Source organism: Protobothrops mucrosquamatus, unplaced genomic scaffold (assembly GCF_001527695.2).
Source record: "Protobothrops mucrosquamatus isolate PMUCROS unplaced genomic scaffold, P.Mucros_1.0 scaffold2618, whole genome shotgun sequence".
Lineage (NCBI taxonomy): Eukaryota > Metazoa > Chordata > Lepidosauria > Squamata > Viperidae > Protobothrops > Protobothrops mucrosquamatus.
The window spans coordinates 6536-26374 of record NW_015388672.1 but is presented as its reverse complement, the minus strand read 5'-3'; the positions used below and the strand labels follow the sequence as shown (position 1 = coordinate 26374).

Sequence of the window (19839 nt, the reverse complement as noted above, 5' to 3'; positions counted from 1 at the left end):
GGATGGATGGATGGATGGATGGATGGATGGATGGATGGATGGAGATAGATAGATAGATAGATAGATAGATAGATAGATAGATAGATAAACAGAGATAGAGATATGGATGGATAGATAGATAGACAGACAGACAGATAGATAGATAGATGATATACAGATAGATAGAGAGAAAGAAAGATAAATGATAGATAGATAAATATAGATATAGATGATATAGATATAGATATAGATATAGATATAGAGGATGGATGGATGGATGGATGGATGGATGGATAGAGATAGATAGATAGATAGATAGATAGATAGATAGATAGATAGATAGATAGATAGATAGATAGATAGATAGATAGATAGATAGATAGATAGATAGATAGATAGATAGATATAATTTCCTCCATCAAGGAAAAAAGTAGAGACTGTTAAATCAATTCCTTTATCCAAAGAAGAGAATACATTTAATTTTGTTACTCTTTGGATAACACTTCCGGATTTTGTACTCGTGATGGGGGGAAAAAATGAAATTTTGTTTTTGTTTTTCTTCATTAGGTACGTTTGTTGTTATGGAAATGGCTAGCATATATAATATGGTATAAAAATAAAAAGTTGAGGTTGTAATGTTATTATTTTCTACTGTGTCAAAGAGACTCGGGAAGTCAATGCCTTTTCCCCCACCTTTTTCCATTTCTACCTCACATTTTTCTCTTCTTCCCTTTTTCCTTCCCCCCGTTTTGCATTACTTTTTATTTTCCTTCGTAACTTATGTTTTGATAGATTAATTTTAAAAAACAAAACGAAGCACACAAAACAACTAGGTAGAAAAGAACGAAGTAAAGAGGGGGTATCTCCAACTTGAGGGATGGGGTTTTTTGCAAAGGATATACAAACCGGCATGTGGGGAAAACTTGCAAAACCTACAACTGGGCGACAAAGGTCACACATAATTTAAAAGAAAGAAACTTGATCATTCAAAAGGTCAACCCTACACAGAGGCCCAGTAGCAGATGCCTCCGTAGCTACAAGCCTATTACAAAGCACTTGTAAGACACAACGCAAGCAAGCTCCCAACCGGTCCCACAGGAATCACGAACAGCTGAAGGATGTTCATTCCCACAACTGTCAAAACCCTAAAGAGCAAAGATAATGGCTGACTTCCATCTTCCAAAATCCCCTCAAAGCTTGCAACAAGAGCCCCGAGCCAAACCAGGGTTGAACCAGGCGAGGCCCAGCGCAGATTGCCCCAAACCTGAGTCTGGAAATAAATAAGATATGTTGCCAAGAATGGACATCACAAACATGAAAATAATCATTACGACAGTCCAGACCCTGCAATTAGCTCAAAATTCCGGCAGCCAAGAAATTAAAAGACGCTTGCTCCTGGGGAGGAAAGCTATGGCAAATCTAGACAGCGTACTCAAAAGCAGAGACATCACCCTGCCAACAAAAGTGTGTATAGTCAAGGCCATGGTTTTCCCAGTGGCAATGTATGGCTGTGAAAGTTGGACCATAAGAAAGGCTGAGCGCCGAAGAATTTTGAGGCCTTTGAACTATGGTGCTGGAGAAGACTCCTGCGAGTCCCCTGGACTGCAAGGTGATCAAACCGGTCAGTCCTAGAGGAGATCAACCCCGACTGCTCTTTAGAAGGCCAGATCGTGAAGTGGAAACTCAAATATTTTGGCCACCTAATGAGAAGGAAGGACTCCCTGGAGAAGAGCCTGATGCTGGGAAAGATGGAGGGCAATAGAAGAAGGGGACGACAGAGAAGGAGGTGGCTGGATGGAGACACTGAAGCAGGAGGCGTGAGCTTCAATGGACTCCAGAAGATGGTAGAGGACAGGAAGGCCTGGAGGAACCTTGTCCATGGGGTCGCGATGGGTCGGACACGACTTCACAACTAACAACAACTTGTTTCATGTCTTTGGGGGGTTTAAGAAACTGGATGCTCTCTCAGGAGGTATCTGAGAGAGTCAGATACTTGACAGAAGAGTCTTCTCGTTCAGGGGCACCATGGCTGCAGAACCCCAAAGTGCTTTTTCATAAGGCAACTGGACTTGCATTATTATGGTTATAGCTGGTTGCACAGTCAGCCAGATGTTTAGACTGGATTTAGCGTTTTTATCCACTTATGGAGTCCCCAAAGGTGCTTTTTTCAAGAGGCAACTGGACTTTCCTGTTTTTCTTTGAAGACGTTTCGCTTCTTATCCCAGAAGCTTCTTCAGCTCTGACTGGATGGTGAGGAATGGAAGGATTTATACTCCTTGCAGACAGCTGGTCATTTGCCTTCTTTTAGAGAGTCGTTGAGGCCACTTGGAGGTTTATCTGTGTCCTCAGGGTCACCTGTGTACTGCAAAGGGGTGTGGACCTTAAGACACAGGTAAACCTCCAAATGGCCTCAATGACGCTCTAAAACAGGGGTCTTCAAACTTGGCCCTTTTATGACTTGTGGACTTCAACTCCCAGAATTCCTCAGCCAGCATGCCTGTCTGAGGAATTCTGGGAGTTGAAGTCCACCAGTCATAAAAGGGCCACATTTGAAGACCCCTGACATAATGTGAGGGGGAAATAATGCTAACTCAGAAAGAGCTAAACCGGTGTTTCTCTCCGTGGCCAAGATTTATTCTGATCCTGGAATCCTTATTTTCAAATCAGCAAAGCCAAAGAGGAAACTGAAATCCATTCACAGAGGCCCAATATAAACAAGGAGTTGGCAGCTTTTCTTTGAAAAGGTGAAGCTAAATTTCCACCCACCTCCGGTTTGGACTTGGAAAAATCAATTACGACTGCTCCTCGACTTACGACCACAATCGAACCCAAACTTTCTGTCGCTAAGCGAGGCTTACACGAGTTTTGGCCCGGTTTACGACTGTTCTTGACCCGGTTGTTAAATGGATCTGCGGAGTTGCTAAATTAGCAACACGGTCGTTAAATGAATCCGGCTTCCCCATCGGCTTGGCTTGTCAGAAGGTCGCCAAAGGGGATCACAGGACCCCCGGGGACACTGCAAACGTCCTAAATACGAATCGGTTGCCAAGCGTCCGAATTTTGAACACAGGACCGTGGGGAAAGCTGCAGCGAGTCGCAAGCGTGAACAACGGTCCTAAGTCACTTTTTTTCACCGGTCGCTAAGCAAACTTTTGTAAGTCGAGGACCACGTACAGAAGCAGAATTTAATTAGGTGGTCCCCAAATTTGATCTCAGCGAGAGATGAGATGCAGGATGGCTACTGAACGGGGATGTTATACGGGAAAGAGGGGAGAAATCTGCCTTCTGCCTTTAAGGATATTAAAAACTTCGGTTTTTAATTTATTTATTTTGGAAACGGGGGAGGGGATGGAGAAGTTGAAGCTGCTTCCCCTAGCTGAGGACAGCAGCTGCGACGCGGCCGGCTGGCCGGCCTGATGGATGGATGGATGGATGGATGGATGGATGGATGGATGGCAGGGAATCGAATTCGAGACACGGCGAAGAAGGATAAAGGGAGCGACTTTTCCACAGGGAGCGAGGAGACACAATGCGAGGCCTTCAAGGGGAAAAAATAATAATAATTAAAAAGAAAAAAAGAGAGAGAGAAAAACCTTTGCAAACACACTGGCCCGATTTGAGTTTGTTTTTTTTTTTCCTTTAGGAACAAAAGAGAAAAAGCCTGCAAGAAAAAACACACACACACAAAAAAAAGAGAAAAAGCAACAGAACGAGAGAAAGAAAGCCAGAGAGGAGCAGATGGTTTTTTCCATACATATGCAGGAGTAGGGATGAGAAAGGGGGTGGGGTGGGGAGAAGAGAAAAGAGGGGTGCTCCCGTGATTCAAACAACGGGGCTGGGGGTGGGATGGGACCGAAGCAGGCATGGTGGGGTCGCCCCTCGCCCGGCGTTTGCACAAAGGGCCATTAAGGCGCCTTGAATGAATAGGCCGCTCAATGTGGCGAGAGGGTGCAGCTGCCGTTTTTTCTAAGAAACGGCGCTTCACGCCTTACCGCAACGCAACCGCGTGAGGGGAAAAATTATTCCAGATAAACAGATAAGACAAGTAATCAGGGGGAAATTTAAAAAAAAAAAAAAAGCAAGCCGGATTGTGCAAAGAGACGGCAGCGTCAGAAATCAGCTATCGCCCACCCACCCGACTCTCAAAACACAATCAACGGAGGATGAGAAAAGAGAGGGAAAACTGGGGCCTGCTTGCTAATTGACGCTTGTGTGTTTCTGTCTGTGTGTGGGGGGGGGTTGTGGAGGTGTGTGCTTGAAAAAGAAACCTCTCCCTTTTCCCCCTGGAAAGAAAAAGGCGTTCGCAAACAGCGGGGTGAGAAGAAAATAAACAGCCTGCTTATGAGGGGGAGAATTTCCAGGATGTTACGGGGTTTTTTTTCCCTCAAAAACCTACCCTAACAAAATGCAAAGGCTGCTTGTGAATGACAGACGACCGCAAACACAACAAATGGGGGTCGGTCTTATTGGGGTGTGCGTTTGGGGTTTTATTTTTTGTTTGTTGGTTTGTTTGTTTCCCCCTCCAGAGAGACGGGTAGATTTGACTTCTGTCGAAAGAAAAATCCAAATATTCACAGCCTGAGTGGGATAAACAAGCACGTTTGATTTGAACAAACAATTAAAACAAACAACGCAAAACTCTTCCAAGCGGATTGAGTTAAAGGATCAGGGTCCAAGTTAAGATGGAGAGGGGGATTAATACACCGCATTTGGCCGCAGGGATTTGCATGGGATGACACCGTAGTAGCTGTGACCCGTAGTAATAACGTGCTTGTGTTTTCACAAGTATTCCTCAGTCGAGGAAGATGTTGTCGGAATGTACTTTAGATTAGTCTTAGAGTAGAGGGTTGGACTAGAAGACCTCCAAGGTCCCTTCCAACTCTACTCTGAATTAAATTGAATTAGCCACGTTCCTTCAAAGAGGTGGACGCTTTGTGAGTCGATCACAATCAACTGAATCCAGGTTGCACCCGTTTGGAAGTTTCAGTCATGAAAATGGTTTTGTTGATACAGACAGTTCTCGATTTACGACCACAATAGACCCCCAAATTTATGTCGTTAAGCGAGAACAGTTTTGAAGTGAACAGTTGCCCCGTTTTATGACCTTTCCTGCCAAAGGGAAGGAAAGGGAGGGAGGAAAAGAAGGAATTAAAGAAGGAAGGCAACAGAAGGAAGAAAGAAGTGAAAAGAAAGAGGGAGAAGGAAGGAAGGAATTAAAGAAGGAAAAGGAAGGAGGAAGGAAGGAATGAAAAGAAAGAGGGGGAAGGGAGAGAGGGAGGGAAGGAAAGAGGAAAAGAGGGAAAAAGGGAAGGGGAGGAGGGGAGGGAGGAAGGAAGGAAGGAAGGAAGGAAGGAAGGAAGGAAGGAAGGAAGGAAGGAAGGAAGGAAGGATCTCTCTCTCTCGAGTTTTCTGGAGGAAAGACAGGATCTAAAAAAACAAAACAAATGAACATCAGATCATCTCCCTACCTTATTCGTACCACACTGGCTGGATTTTTCCAAGCAAAATAATCATCTTGAGACTCAAAAGACTTCAAAACTCTCCTAACCACCTATTTATTGTTCCTCGTCTCAGGTCTTGCTGGAAGCTTCGGCAAGCAACTCATTAGAAGCCCAAACCCTGCTTTTGTAGGTTGTTAGGTCAGGAAATTACAGATGCGCTACAACTTCAAACAACAGATTTAGGCAGCGCCTGCTCGTAAATCCCAAGGAAGGTTCTTCAGAGCCGGCTCACCGGGATACAGGTCTGTCTGCATTCCCGCTGTAAATCTGTGTCAAAGAGCTTTTACAACCTCAGCCCTCCTCAAACGCTTCCAGCTCCGACTACCAGCAAACTTTGGCTGAGAAACCATGCGCTTGGAAATCAAATGAAGGTGGATTGTTTTTTTAAGACATGCATTTGATTAGATTTAGATCCTGCCTTGATTTCGCACAACATCAGGCGGTGTACATCATGTACTCTCTGATATTCTCAACAACTACCAGATGGACTGGGCTGAGAGAGAAGGATTAGCTCTCAGAGTCACCCAACCGGCTTTCACGCCTAAGCCGGGACTAGAACTCCCAGTCTCCTGGTGATTGGACCAAATTCACCCAGACAGCTTTCATGCCTAAGCAGGGACTAGAACTCACAGTCTCCTGGTGATGATTCAAAGCCACCTAAGTAGATTTCATGTCTAAAGCAGGACTATAACTCATCATCTCCTAGTGATTGCACCAAATTCACCCAGACAGCTTTCATGCCTAAGCCAGGACTAGACCTCACAGTCTCCTGCTGATGATTCAAAGTAGCTTTTACGCCTAAAGCGGGACTATAACTCACCATCTCCTAGTGATTGGGTCAAAGTCACCCAGATGGCTTTCATGCCTAAGGCAGGACTAAAGTCATCATCTCCCGCTGATGGTCCAAAGCCATTCAGAAGACTTTCATCCTGACTTTCATCCCAAGGCGGAACTAGAGCTCACGGTCTCCTGGTTTCTAAAACAGCCCCTTCGCCACTCCACCAAACTGGTGGAGTTCAATCTCACTCCTTCGCTGTGCAAATCTCCCACTCCTTGTAAGCAGACAAAATGTTTTCCAGCTTGTTGAAAAAAACAGTCACCACTTTTGAAGGCGGCCAGCAGAACCCGCCCGGGGAGCTTCCTTTGAATGCAAACCAAACCGTAACCCTCCAAAGTTTATACGGGAATTTGAGCTCTGACCTAATCTGAACTCCTTCAAGATATTCCCTCAGAAGCTGCAAGAGATATTTGCCCTTTCCAGAACAGATCCAGAGCTCCTTATCTCCAGCAGATAACCCTAGGCACGCTTGCAAGATGCTTAAAAACATGAATTTTCCATTCATTCCCTGGAGCAGCAAATTGGGCAAGGCGAAGGAGAATTTGGGAAAGGCTGCTTTTTGGTGAAAAAGGTTTCCTTAGAGAGAAGACGGGAATGTGGGAAAGTAAATGAAAGAAAGGAGGAACGAAGAGACTGACAGCTTCTGCACCAAGGCTTCCCGAGCTTTGCCTGAAAAGGTATATAGGGTTTCCTGCCTGAGCAGGGGGTTGGACTAGAGGACCTCCAAGGTCCCTTCCAACTCTATTTTGATTGATTGATTGAATTATCACCTTGAAGATGTTCAACTGAACTGGCCACCGATGAATCCACTCTGCAACTATTCTATTCTATTCTATTCTATTCTATTCTATTCTATTCTATTCTATTCTATTCTAGACTAGACTAGACTAGACTAGACTAGACTAGACTAGACTAGATTCCAATTTCTATTCTATTCTATATTCCAGTATCTGTTATGTTCTATTTGGATCTGTTCTATTCCGTTCAGTTCCGTTCTGTTCCATTCCATTCCATTCCATATATTGTATTGTATTGTATTGTATTGTATTGTATTGTATTGTATTGTATTGTATTGTATTGTATTGTATTGTATTGTATTGTATTGTGTTCTGTTCTGTTCTGTTCTGTTCTGTTCTATTCTATTCTTCTATTCCATCCCATCCCATCCCATCCTATCCTGTTAGATAAGATGTGTGGACTTCAACTCCCAGAATGCCCCAGCCAGCCAACACTGTCTTAAAGTTCTATACAGAGTCCAAAACTTGCTTTATCTTCCTGTTCTTCTCCAACCAGGTGCTCTCCAGATGCAGTGGATTATAATTCTCAGGATGCAAAATTCACCATGCTACTTTTTTTTTCTTTAAAACAAAAACAAAAAACAGGTCTCCGTGCCCCAACCTCAAACAAACGGCTTTTAAAGGTTGCTTACTCCGGTAAATCGCCAGATTTCCTTGGAAGTTCCCTTTCTCATGGTGTTGTTCGCTTGAGGTTATAGCATCCTTTCTGGGACAAGCACTCAATTGCTCATTTCCTGTTGAATTCTGCTTGAAAAAAAAGGGTTGAAGTAGGGCAGCCTCTGTTTTTGTGGGTAAATTCTGACTTTTTGTGCGTAGGTCACCTTTCCAGGCCTTGTGGGAAAAAAGCAAAGGAGCCCAACAGGAATGTAATATTCTCCCAAAGTGTAGAATGTAATAGTCCACCAAAGCAGGGGTCTTCAAACTTGGCAACTTTAAGACTTGAGGACTTCAACTCCCAGAATTCCTCAGTCAGCCATTTTTATGAAACTGCGGGCTTGGATCCAGACCAGGGGTCTTCAAACCTGGCCCTTTTATGACTGGTGGACTTCAACTCCCAGAATTCCTCAGTCGGCCATTTTGATGAAACTGCGGGCTTGGATCCAGACCAGGGGTCTTCAAACTTGGCCCTTTTATGACTGGTGGACTTCAACTCCCAGATTTCCTCAGTCGGCCATTTTGATGAAACTGCGGGACTGGATCCAGACCAGGGGTCTTCAAACTTGGCCCTTTTATGACTGGTGGACTTCAACTCCCAGAATTCCTAAGTTGGCCATTTTGATGAAACTGCGGGATTGGATCCACACCAGGGGTCTTCAAACCTGGCCCTTTTATGACTGGTGGACTTCAACTCCCAGAATTCCTCAGTCGGCCATTTTGATGAAACTGCGGGCTTGGATCCAGACCAGGGGTCTTCAAACCTGGCCCTTTTATGACTGGTGGACTTCAACTCCCAGAATTCCTCAGCCAGCATGCCTGGCTGAGGAATTCTGGGAGTTGAAGTCCACCAGTCATAAAAGGGCCAAGTTTGGAGACCCCCTGCACCAAAGTGTGGTTGAAAATAAATATCTCTCAGCAGCTGATGTGGTTTTCACTTCGTTCTTTCTTAGCCCAAGAATCTATCATTCTAACAATCTGATCCTTGCCCTAATTCTGCCCGTACAGGTAGTCCTCGAGTTACAAAGCTTCGTTTAGTGACCGTTTCAAAGTTACAACGGCACCGAGAAATGTGACTTATGACTGTTTTTCACAGTTACGACCTTGGCAGCATCCCTGGGATCAAAGTGCAGGTGCTTGGCAACTGACTCCTATTTATGACGGTTGCCGTGTCCCGGGATCATGTGATCCCCCTCTGCAGCCTTCCGACAAGCGAAATCGATGGGGGAATCCAGATTCATTTAACAACCAGGTTACTAACTTAGCCACTGCACACTTCAGCAACTGTGGCCAAAGAGGTCGTAAAATAGGGCACTTAACAAAAGTCTCACTTAATAAGAGAAGTGTTGGGCCCCATTTTGGCCGTTAAGTTGAGGATTACCTGTATATTTCTGCTTCTTGATTGATCCTTTTCCCTCAAAATTTACTACCTCCACTTCTTAAGACAACTTTGCTGTCCTGTTCAATATCAACAATGTGACTTCTCTCTCTCTTCCTTAAAAAGTCTTTTGCCAAAAGGACCTCGGTTGCACCCCACTCAAAATCTCCTTCCTAACCCAAATAGGATTTTCCTATTTCTGTCTCTAATCATCTAATCCCTGACGTTTGGAACGGACCTTCTTAAAGCCTCCTGATCCATGACTCGGTCGGTTTCACTTCCAGACACTTCTGTTTGCGTTCTAGGCAAAAGTCAACTTTTAATCGAAGTATTAAGCCATAAACTCATAAAAACCTTGAATGAGAAAGTCACGTACGTCATTTAATCTAACCTCCTGTTGAAAGCTAAACGTCCCCAATCTTTTAATCTCTTTTCACAGGTCTTAATTTCTAATCTCCAATCAAGTAGGATTGGAAACGTTTTTCATTCTATGAGCCTGCTTCTGCTTCTCTAAATCTTCCTTCCTTCCCTCCCTCTCCTTCCTTTCTTTCTTCTCCCCCTCCCTCTCTCCCTCCCTTCCTCTCCTCTTCCTTCCTTCCTTCTTCTCCTTCCTTCCCTCCCCCTCCTTGCCTGTCCTTCCTTCCTCCCTTTCCTTTCTTTCTTTCCTTCCTCCCTTCCCTCCCTTCCTCTCCTCCCTTCCCTCTCTTTTCTTCCCTCCCTCCCTTCCTCTCCTTCCTTCCTTCCTTCTTCTCCTTCCTTCCCTCCCCCTCCTTCCCTTCCTTCTTTCCTTCCTTCCTTCTTTCCTTCCTTCCAGCACTTAGATGGGGGTCCCATCATTACACAATAAAATCCACACTGTGACTTCTCAAAATTTCTAACGTCATTGCTGCTTCATCTGGTTGCCCAGTGCAATTCTATCTTTATTTCTATCAACAATTTGCTATCTATTTCTTTCTTTCTTTCTTTCTTTCTTTCTTTCTTTCTTTCTTTCTTTCTTCTTTCTTTCTTTCTTTCTGTCTGTCTGTCTGTCTGTCTATCATCTATCTATCTATCTATCTATCTATCTATCTATCTATCTATCTATCTAATCATCTATATATCTATCTATCTATATATATATCTCTCTCATCTATCTATCTATCTATCTATCTATCTATCTATCTATCTATCTATCTATCTATCTATCTATCTATCTATCTATCTATCTATCTAATCTATCATCTATCTATCTATCCATCTATCTATCTATCTAAGTCGAGTGACATCAATTGATTTGATACTTGCTACTAACCCATTGCAGGGGTAGTCAACCTTGGCTCTTTTATGACTCGTGGACTTCAACTCCCAGAATTCCTGAGCCAGGAATTCTGGGAGTTGAAGTCCACGAGTCATAAAAGAGCCAAGGTTGACTACCCCTGCATTAGAGAGTCAGTTTGATCTAGCAGCTGAGGCTAGAAATTGGGAGAACATGAGTTCCAGTCCCACCAGAAGCACAAAGCCAGCTGGGTGCCCTTGGCCGGTCTCTCTCTCTCAGCCCTAAGAAGGAAGTAATGGCAAACCACTTCAGTAAACATTAACAAGAAAATTGCAGTGACTTGTCCAGCCCAGAATCAAACACTGACTTGAAGGCCCGTGCGCGCGCACACACACACACAAACACACACACACACACACACACACAAAAGATACACACAGACCCGTGGCTTGTTCGGTTTTAGCTGAACAAGGTCAGTAAACTCAGCCTTTGTGACTGGTTTACGGCTTAGCCACATTGGGTAACCTCAAGATTATAGTTTAATAAACCACGGCATAAAAACTATGGCTAAGTGTGATGTGTTAACCCAACCAATCTTTCAGGACTATAATACATGAAATAAACGTAAAAGAACATACAGCAAAAATAGCTTCTAAAGTAGTCCAAGGAAAAAGAGAAGTACATTTGCACAACTGATTTAATTTACCCCATGGTTCTTGTACAAATCTAACCAAACCAAAAGTGGGTTTGCACAATTAAGCTCCAGACTCTGCCTCAACTAAACACACATAGTATTTTACACATACGCAGCTGTTACTACTTTGGCTATTTCTACGGGTGGTGTGAACATAGCTACTACAGCAATGATGAAATGGAAGGGAGAAAAGATTACCAGCTACTGTGCTTTTAATCCCAAGAGATATCCAGAAATAACAGTGTTATCCAAGCCATGCTATTTGCATAGATAGAAAAACAGCAGCAGGGAATCATTACGCTGTATTTGCAAAAATATTTCAGAAGATAGTACCCATGTTTTAAGAGTCGGCATGAAATCTTTACAGACATCCAGCATGCAAAAAAAGCTTGTACGTCAAATTCCACAGATACAAATATTAAAACCTTAACTGTTCTGGCACCTGGGACTTTGCTATCCTGCTCAAACTCAACTTGGGAAGCGCTCCTGAAATTTACTACTACCAAATTCAGATAAAAACGATTATTTGTACCCAGAATAGCAGCATCTGATTTTCCAGTACTAAAAAAAATAATTAATTTTGGATGCCTGAAACATATACACACACACACACACACATATATCCATCCACCCAACACCAGCAAATATCCACAGATACAAATATTAAAATCTTAACTGATCTGGCACTTGGGACTTTGCTATCCTGCTCAAACCCAACTTGGGAAGCACTCCTGAAATTTATTACCAAATTCAGATAAAAAACGATTCTTTGTACCCAGAATAGCAGCACCTGATTTTTCAGTACTAAAAAAAACCACCCAACACCAGCAAATATTTAGGACGTATTTTCCCCAAATTACAGAAACATTCGTTTTTGAATGTTCAAATTCCATTTGAATCACACACACATACACACTGGTACACAAACGGACACACAAAATGCACAATCTGTAAAGTGACTTGCAAACAGATAATTGCTCCCTTTAAGTGGCTGTCTCATCAAAACAACGTCCTCTTAGGAGTTCCTGCCTGGGCAGGGGGTTGGACTCGATGACCTCCAAGGTCCCTTCCAACTTTATTATTATTATTATTATTATTATTATTAAATCTAAATTAAATCAGTTTTCCTTTGCTGTCTTCTCAATTCAAAGTCCACGAAAGAACAAACGGGACATCAGAACGGTGTTCTACGCTAACCTTGGTCTCACACACACACCCCAAATGAAGTCCCCAAACCCTTCGCGGACACACAAAATTAAAACCGTGCTAATTTTGCAAAAGGGAGAGGGATGTTTTCGTGCCAAAACTGCTTCTAGTCGTCCCCCCAATTTTTAATCGAAGCATCCTCTTAGAATTTGTTCTGACGGAAAAACAAAAGTCAAAATTGAAAAAAGGGAGGTGGGCTATTAAGCATAACGCCAGGAAAACTCCCGCAAGCTCTTCCGGTTTCAAGGCCTGGCCTTTGTTGTGAGTGGGGCCATTATATTGTCCTGCAAACAGCTCTTCCAGACCGCCTTCAGCTGAGCCCCCCCCCTACGTTGGCAAAGCATCTGGTGTGCAGGAGACCCCCCCCCAAGCTTCTTATGCTAATCGCATCTGGTTCCTTGTCTTTGACGTCCCCTCCTCCCCCTCTTCCATCTGCTTATCTGGTCCACCTGTTGTGTTGTTGTCCCATGTTTAGATTGCAAAGACCCCCGTTCAGAAGGGACACAGATTTCATCTCGTTCACAAGGAACCAAACAAGGCACCCCCGTCTCTCTTCAAAGCCCATGAGAACGTCCCTCATGGGGAAAAAAAAAACCTGATGGAGCTCCTGGAGACCATGCTCCTTTCCACCCTCTCTGAAAACAGAAGTCAAGAAGGAACCAAATATGGAGCCCCATCTCTCACCAAAGTCCATGAGAACTTCCCTCATGGAAAAAATCTGAGGGAGCTCCTGGAGACCATGCTCCTTTTCACCCTCTGTGAAAACAGGAGTCAAGAAGGAACACCTAGATTTCTTTCACGTTGAACCAAACACGGGGCCCCATGAGAACTTCCCTCATGGGAAAAAAGCTGATGGAGCTCCTGGAGACCATGCTCCTTTCCACTCTCTGTGAAAACAGAAGTCAAGAAGGAACACCTAGATTTCTTTCATGTTGAACCAAACATGGGTGCCCATCTCTCACCAAAGTCCATGAGAACTTCCCTCATGGGAAAAAAATCTGATGGAGCTCCTGGAGACCATCCTCCTTTCCACCCTCTGTGAAAACAGAAGGCAAGAAGGAACCAAATATGGAGCCCCATCTCTCACCAAAGCCCATGAGAACTTCCCTCATGGAAAAAAATCTGATGGAGCTTCTGAAGACCATGCTCCTTTTCACCCTCTGTGAAAACAGAAGTCAAGAAGGAACACCCAGATTTCTTTCATGTTGAACCAAACATGGAGCCCCATCTCTCACCAAAGTCCATGAGAACTTCCCTCATGGAAAAAATCTGAGGGAGCTCCTGGAGACCATGCTCCTTTCCACCCTCTGTGAAAACAGAAGTCAAGAAGGAACACCTAGATTTCTTTCACGTTGAACCAAACACGGGGCCCCATCTCTCACCAAAGCCCATGAGAACTTCCCTCATGGGAAAAAAGCTGAGGGAGCTCCTGGAGACCATGCTCCTTTCCACCCTCTGTGAAAACAGAAGTCAAGAAGGAACACCCAGATTTTTTTCATGTTGAACCAAACACGGGGCCCCATCTCTCACCAAAGCCCATGAGAACTTCCCTCATGGGATAATAGCTGAGGGAGCTCCTGGAGACCATGCTCCTTTCCACCTGTGAAAACAGAAGTCAAGAAGGAACACCCACATTTCTTGCATGTTGAACCAAACATGGAGCCCCATCTCTCACCAAAGCCCATGAGAACTTCCCTCATGGAAAAAAATCTGAGGGAGCTCCTGGAGACCATGTTCCTTTCCACCCTCTGTGAAAACAGAAGTCAAGAAGGAACACCCAGATTTCTTTCACGTTGAACCAAACACGGGGCCCCATGAGAACTTCCCTCATGAAAAAAAAAGAAGCTCCTGGAGACCATGTCCCTTTTCAACCTCTGTGAAAACTGAAGTCAAGAAGGAACAGCCCGTCCTTCCTTGATTTCCATCCCAAGTCAAAGAAGAAGAAACGTTCCCTTACCTTCTTTTTGGAGTGAGTATGGTCTTCTTCTCTGGAGGCCTTGCTGTTTTTCCCAGCTCTGGAAAGTTTGGGCTCCCCAGATTGCTTAATGGTGATCTTGATCTCTGGAGGGCAAATATAGTTCTCCAGGCTTTTGGGGGGCTTCTTGGCCCTCTTGGTGGTCTGGATTTTCAACTTCAAGCTTCCCTCGGTGAAGTTGGCCTCCTTGATGGAGAATTCCTGTTCCTCCAGGCCATCGCCAGTTACCCACTTCTCGCTGTCGGCGTTGGAGATGGAATCCACATCCCTCCTGGAGCCAAGCTCGTCCTCTTCCTCAATTTCCATACGATGATGATCTCCGCTCCCCGAGATCCCTTTTGTAGAGCTGGACGTAGAGAGCAGGATCTCTCCAGATACTCCAAGAGCAGAAGGAGCTTTGGCAGAAGCGATAGTAGATACCAAGAAGTCCGTCTCACTTCCCCTCGTCCGGGAAGGGCCTAAATTTTCTCTCGGCTCCATAGCAATCCCCCAGTCTCTGAAAGTTTATGGGGGGAGCAGAGGAGACCAAGCTGAAGAAGAGGGGAGCCTTACCCCCCCCCCAGAAGAGAAGGCGAGATCCCACTTGGCGTTCCTCAGAAGTCGAAATGTCTGACCGCAAGAAGGAAGTCAAAAACTCTCAGATCTGCAACTGAGGGGAACAAACAAAACGGAGAGCAGAGAATCAGAATTTTCAGCGTGGATTCAAGTTGCTGTCAATACACATCTTAGCACAGGGAGACGATTGAGCCCAACATTTTTGTGGCTAACGAGGAAGCTGCTACGCAAGTTTTTGCCCATTTTACAACCATCGTTGCCACCGACGTTAAGCCAATCGCGGCAGTTGTGGAGTGAGTCTACGCATTCAGTATTGATAATACTCAACTATGTAGATCAGGGGTCTTCAAACGTGGCCCTTTTATGACTGGTGGACTTCAACTCCCAGAATTCCTCAGCCAGCGTGCCTGGCTGAGGAATTCTGGGAGTTGAAGTCCACCAGTCATAAAAAGGCCAAGTTTGAAGACCCCTGCATTATGTGATGCCACAAAGTAGAAGAGCAGGTTGGGGACAAAGCATAGCTGGGGAATTCTGGGAGTTGAAGTCCACACCTCTTAAAATGGCCGCGGTTGAGAAACACCGGTTTAGCTCTTTCTGAGTTAGCATTATTTCCCCCTCACATTATGTCAGGGGTCTTCAAACCTGGCCCTTTTTTGACTGGTGGACTGCAACTCCCATAATTCCTCAGCCAGGCACGCTGGCTGAGGAATTCTGGGAATTGAAGTCCACAAATCATAAAAGGGCCAAGTTTGAAGACCCCTGATGTAGATCAACCCATCATCGTGCAACTGAAGTCATGGACAATCATCGGGTCCAGGAGAAAATAGAAGATGTCAAATGTATATCTCATAATAGTTAACAAGACTATATATCTGTTGGGCATCCAAGAAACGTTATTCTGCTTCAGCCATTGTTGTTTCTTAGCTTGCCTACAAACACAAGAGGGAGGGGGGATGTTGGAGTGCTCAACACACTTGTAAACGATCCAGCCTGGGAAGCAAAGTCATTGGCGAACAGTTTGGCTAGGAACTGAAGATTTTTCTCATAACAAATGTCTGACACTTAATTGGGGAACGTGACCTGCGTTGAGGGGCTGCCACAAGGCAGAGGGGGCCAGGTTGTTCCCCAAAGAACCAGAGGGCAGGACGAGAAACAATGGCTGGAAACTGATCAAAGAGAGAAGCAACCTGGAATCAAGGAGAAACTTCCTGACAATGAGGACAATCAACCAGTGGAACAGCTTATTCCCCAGAAATTGTGGGCGCTCCATCACTGGAGATTCTTAAGAAGAGACTAGACATTCACCTGTCTGGGATAGTATAAATTCTCCTGCTTGAGCAGGGGGCTGGACTAGAAGACCTCCAAGGTCCCTTCCAGCTCTATTCTATTCTATTGTCGGGGGGGGGGGAGATTCTATACTTTTAATTTGCTGTTCTGGCGCTAATTTAACCAGAGCTGGTTTTCCGCTCATCAGTGCCAATATGCTGTGCTCAATAAAGTTTTGCATTGGAGATTGGAATGTCTCCGCTCTGCTTACTTTGTTGCGCTCATCAGTCGGAAACTTGACACACTCGTTCAGTGTCAGTTCCAAGTTACGACGGTTTTGAACGAGTGGCACCTATCAACAGATCGTGAAGTTCTGGCTTTCCTAGCACCCGTCCAGTGATTCAGCAGATTCAACGTACGATGGCTGCAGGGAGCATATGGTCACGTGATTGACATTAGGGCCTTCCCTGCTTTCCTACAAGCAGTCAAAGGGGAAGCCGGGCACAGAAGGTTGCAAGTTGCTCTAGTAAGATGCTCCCATTCTTGCTGGGTTTTTTTTTGTTGTCTTGTGGAGCCTGGCCATGGCAGCCACCTGCACACCATGCATAGAGTGCTCTCTTGCCATCTGGAGTAATCACTCCAAGCTCAGCCACACTCGTGTCGTGTGCAGCCGCTGTAGAGCAGCCGAAGACTCCCCATCGAATTCCTGCTGTCTTCCCCAATGACTTGGTTAGTTGGCAGACAACAGAAAGTCACGGGTAGGTCCTCACTTAACAATCTGTGGCCCTCACTTAACAAAAGCAAAAAGGATCGCCATAGCTAAACAATGTGACATCACACTATACGACCACCTTGCGTAGTGAAGATTCTGGACCCAATTCCGGTGGTAAAACCGAAAAACTAGAAAAAGGGTTCGACCATCATCTACTTTTAAAAAGTGATCCTCTTCTATTACCGTGTTTTCCCTTGACGTGATGGCCCGTTGCCTGGAGGCCGTACGGGTCTGGATGGGGAGGAACAGACTCAGGCTCAACCCTTCCAAGACCGAGTGGCTGTGGTTTCCGGCGCCTCGGCATAGTCAGCTGATGCCATCGCTGACTATAGGGGGCGAAACCTTGGCCCCCTCAGAGAGGGCGCGCAACTTGGGAGTCCTCCTGGATTCNTGGGTGCCCCTACCCTCTGGAATGAACTACCCCCCGAGATCCGGATAATTCCGGATCTCCTTACCTTCCGTCGCGCCCTCAAGACATGGCTCTTTCAGCAAGCGGACCTGACCTAGGGTGGATTTTATATTGGGTTTTAAATATTCGGAAGACGCAACATTAAAATTCGGTTTAATTCGGTTTTAAGGGGGGGATTGTACATATGTTAATGGTTTTAAATATGTTGTGCGCCGCCCTGAGTCCCTGTTGGGAGAAGGGCGGCATATAAATTAAATTAAATAAAAAAATAAATAAAATAAAGTAAGGCCTACCCTGAAAATAAGCCCTAGCTTGATTTTTGGGTGTGGGTCTAATACAGGGGTAGGTAACCTTGGCTCTTTTATGACTAGTGGACTTCAACTCCCAGAATTCCTGAGCCAGCCATGCTGAGGGGAAAGGGAGAGGTTTCCATGCTGAGCCATGCTGGCTCAGGAATTCTGGGAGTTGAAGTCCCAGTCTTAAAGTTGCCAAGGTTGAGGACCGCTGGTATAGATCAGGGGTGGGGAACCTTGGCTCTTTTAGGACTCGTGGACTTCAACTCCCAGAATTCCTGAGCCAGCCATGCTGAGGGGAAAGGGAGAGTTTCCAAGCTGAGCCATGCTGGCTCAGGAATTCTGGGAGTTGAAGTCCACGAGTCATAAAAGAGCCTACCCCTGGTGTAATATAAGCCCTATACCAAAAATAAGCCCTAGTTTTGGGGCGAGGTGCATGCCTAAAAATAAAGATAGGGCAGGGGTGGGGGTGGTACCTCTTTTGGAGGCCAAAAAAACATAACAAAACATAAGCCAGGGTCTTATTTTCAGGGAACCACAATACTAGACAAGACACAAAAGTCACCCTGAATTTGCAAGCATGTTAACCGTTTTTAATCTGAATTAGTTGAAATGGTTAAATTCAAATTAATAATTAACAGAAGGAAAAGGAGCAGCGTTAGGGCTGCTTTAAAAAAAACTACGAAATTATTTTATGAGGTTGGGCTGTTCTGGGTTTCCTTATGTTCTGCTTGCATACAGTAAACATGTTTTGTGAGACGTCTCCCACGGACTTCATCCAAAAGAAATTAAAAGCAATTACACTGTTTCTGAGAGATTTGTTCACACCCCACGGGCTAACCAGTGAGGCTAGCAATGACTTATCTCGTCCTGCAGATCTGGCACTCTCCACCAAACATTAGTTACAACACAGGAACCGCTCAGTAGGGCAGTGTTCCTCAAAATTGGCACCATGGAAGACTGCGTCGTGAACGTCATCTCCCAGAATTCCACAACCAGCCTTGCTGGCTTGGGAATTCTCGAAGTCGAAGTTCAAGCAAACTTCAAAATACTAAGGTTGAGAACCACGATACTAGAGTTACATCCAAACTTCAGCGGATAAGAGTTCTCAGTCATACATCATAATCTACAAATCACGATGGCATATTCAAACAGCGTTCCTAGCGAAAATAGAATCAAGATCACATGAAGTGTTAGTGCCGCTTTATAACATCTTGGTAAGGCCACCCATGGAATACTGCATCCAGTTTTGGTCACCATGATGTAAAAAAAGATGTTGAGACTCTAGAAACAGTACAGAGAAGAGCAACAAAGATTATTAGGGGATTGGAGGCTAAAACATATAAGGAACGATTGCTGGAATTGGGTATGTCTAGTTTAATGAAGAGAAGGACGAGGGGCAACATGATAGCAAGTCTTCCCATATCTCAGGGGGCTGCGCCAAAGAAGAAGGAGTCAAGCTGTTCTCCAAAGCCCCTGAAGGCAGGACAAGGAGCAACAGATGGAAACTAATCAAAGAGAGAAGCAACCTAGAACTAAGGAGAAATTTCCTGACAGTGAGAACAATTAATCAGGTGCAACCTGCTTCACCCTCACACACACACCCAAAAAAAGTCCTGCTTCTTTGGCCCTGCTGCTTGAGTTGATCTCTGCAATTGATCTCTGGAGTTGATCTCGAGTGGAGTGGAATGGAATGGAACGGAACAGAAAATATGGAATGGAATATAATAGGGAATAAAATAGGGAATAGAATAGAATAGGGAATAGAATAGAATAGGGAATAGAATAGAATAGAATAGAATAGAATAGAATAGAATAGAATAGAATAGAATAGAATAGAATAGAATAGAATAGAATAGAAAATGTGGAATGGAATGGAATGGAGTAGAACAAAACAGAACCGAACAGAAGCTGGAAGGGACTTTGGAGGTCTTCTAGTCCAGCCCCCTGCTTAAACAGGAGAACCTATACCATCTCACAGAAGTGACTGTCCAGTCTCTTCTTAAAAATCTCCACTGATGGAGCACCCACAACTTCTGGTGGCCAGCTGTTCCACTGGTTGATTGTCCTCACTGCCAGGAAGTTTCTCCTTAATTCCAAGTTGCTTCTCTCCTTGATCAGTTTCCAACCATTGTTTCCTGTCCTTCCCTCTGGTGCTTTGGTGAACAATCTGCCCCCCTCTTCCTTGTGGCAGCCCCTCAGATACTGGAACGCTGCTATCACGTCTCCCCTATTTCTTCTTTTCTTTAGACTAGCCAAACCCAAGT

The 19839-nt window shown here is 44.7% G+C and overlaps 1 protein-coding gene across 1 annotated transcript in view; it reads right to left on the bottom strand.

The window, feature by feature from the left end:
• Positions 1 to 14757, bottom strand: part of SETBP1 (SET binding protein 1) — a 275749-nt gene extending 260992 nt beyond the window's left edge. The window contains exon 1 of the mRNA XM_029285964.1: positions 14250 to 14757. Within this exon, the coding sequence (XP_029141797.1) occupies positions 14250 to 14757 (508 nt within the window). The remainder of the gene's footprint in view (positions 1 to 14249) is intronic.
• Between the last annotated feature and the right edge of the window lie 5082 nt (positions 14758 to 19839).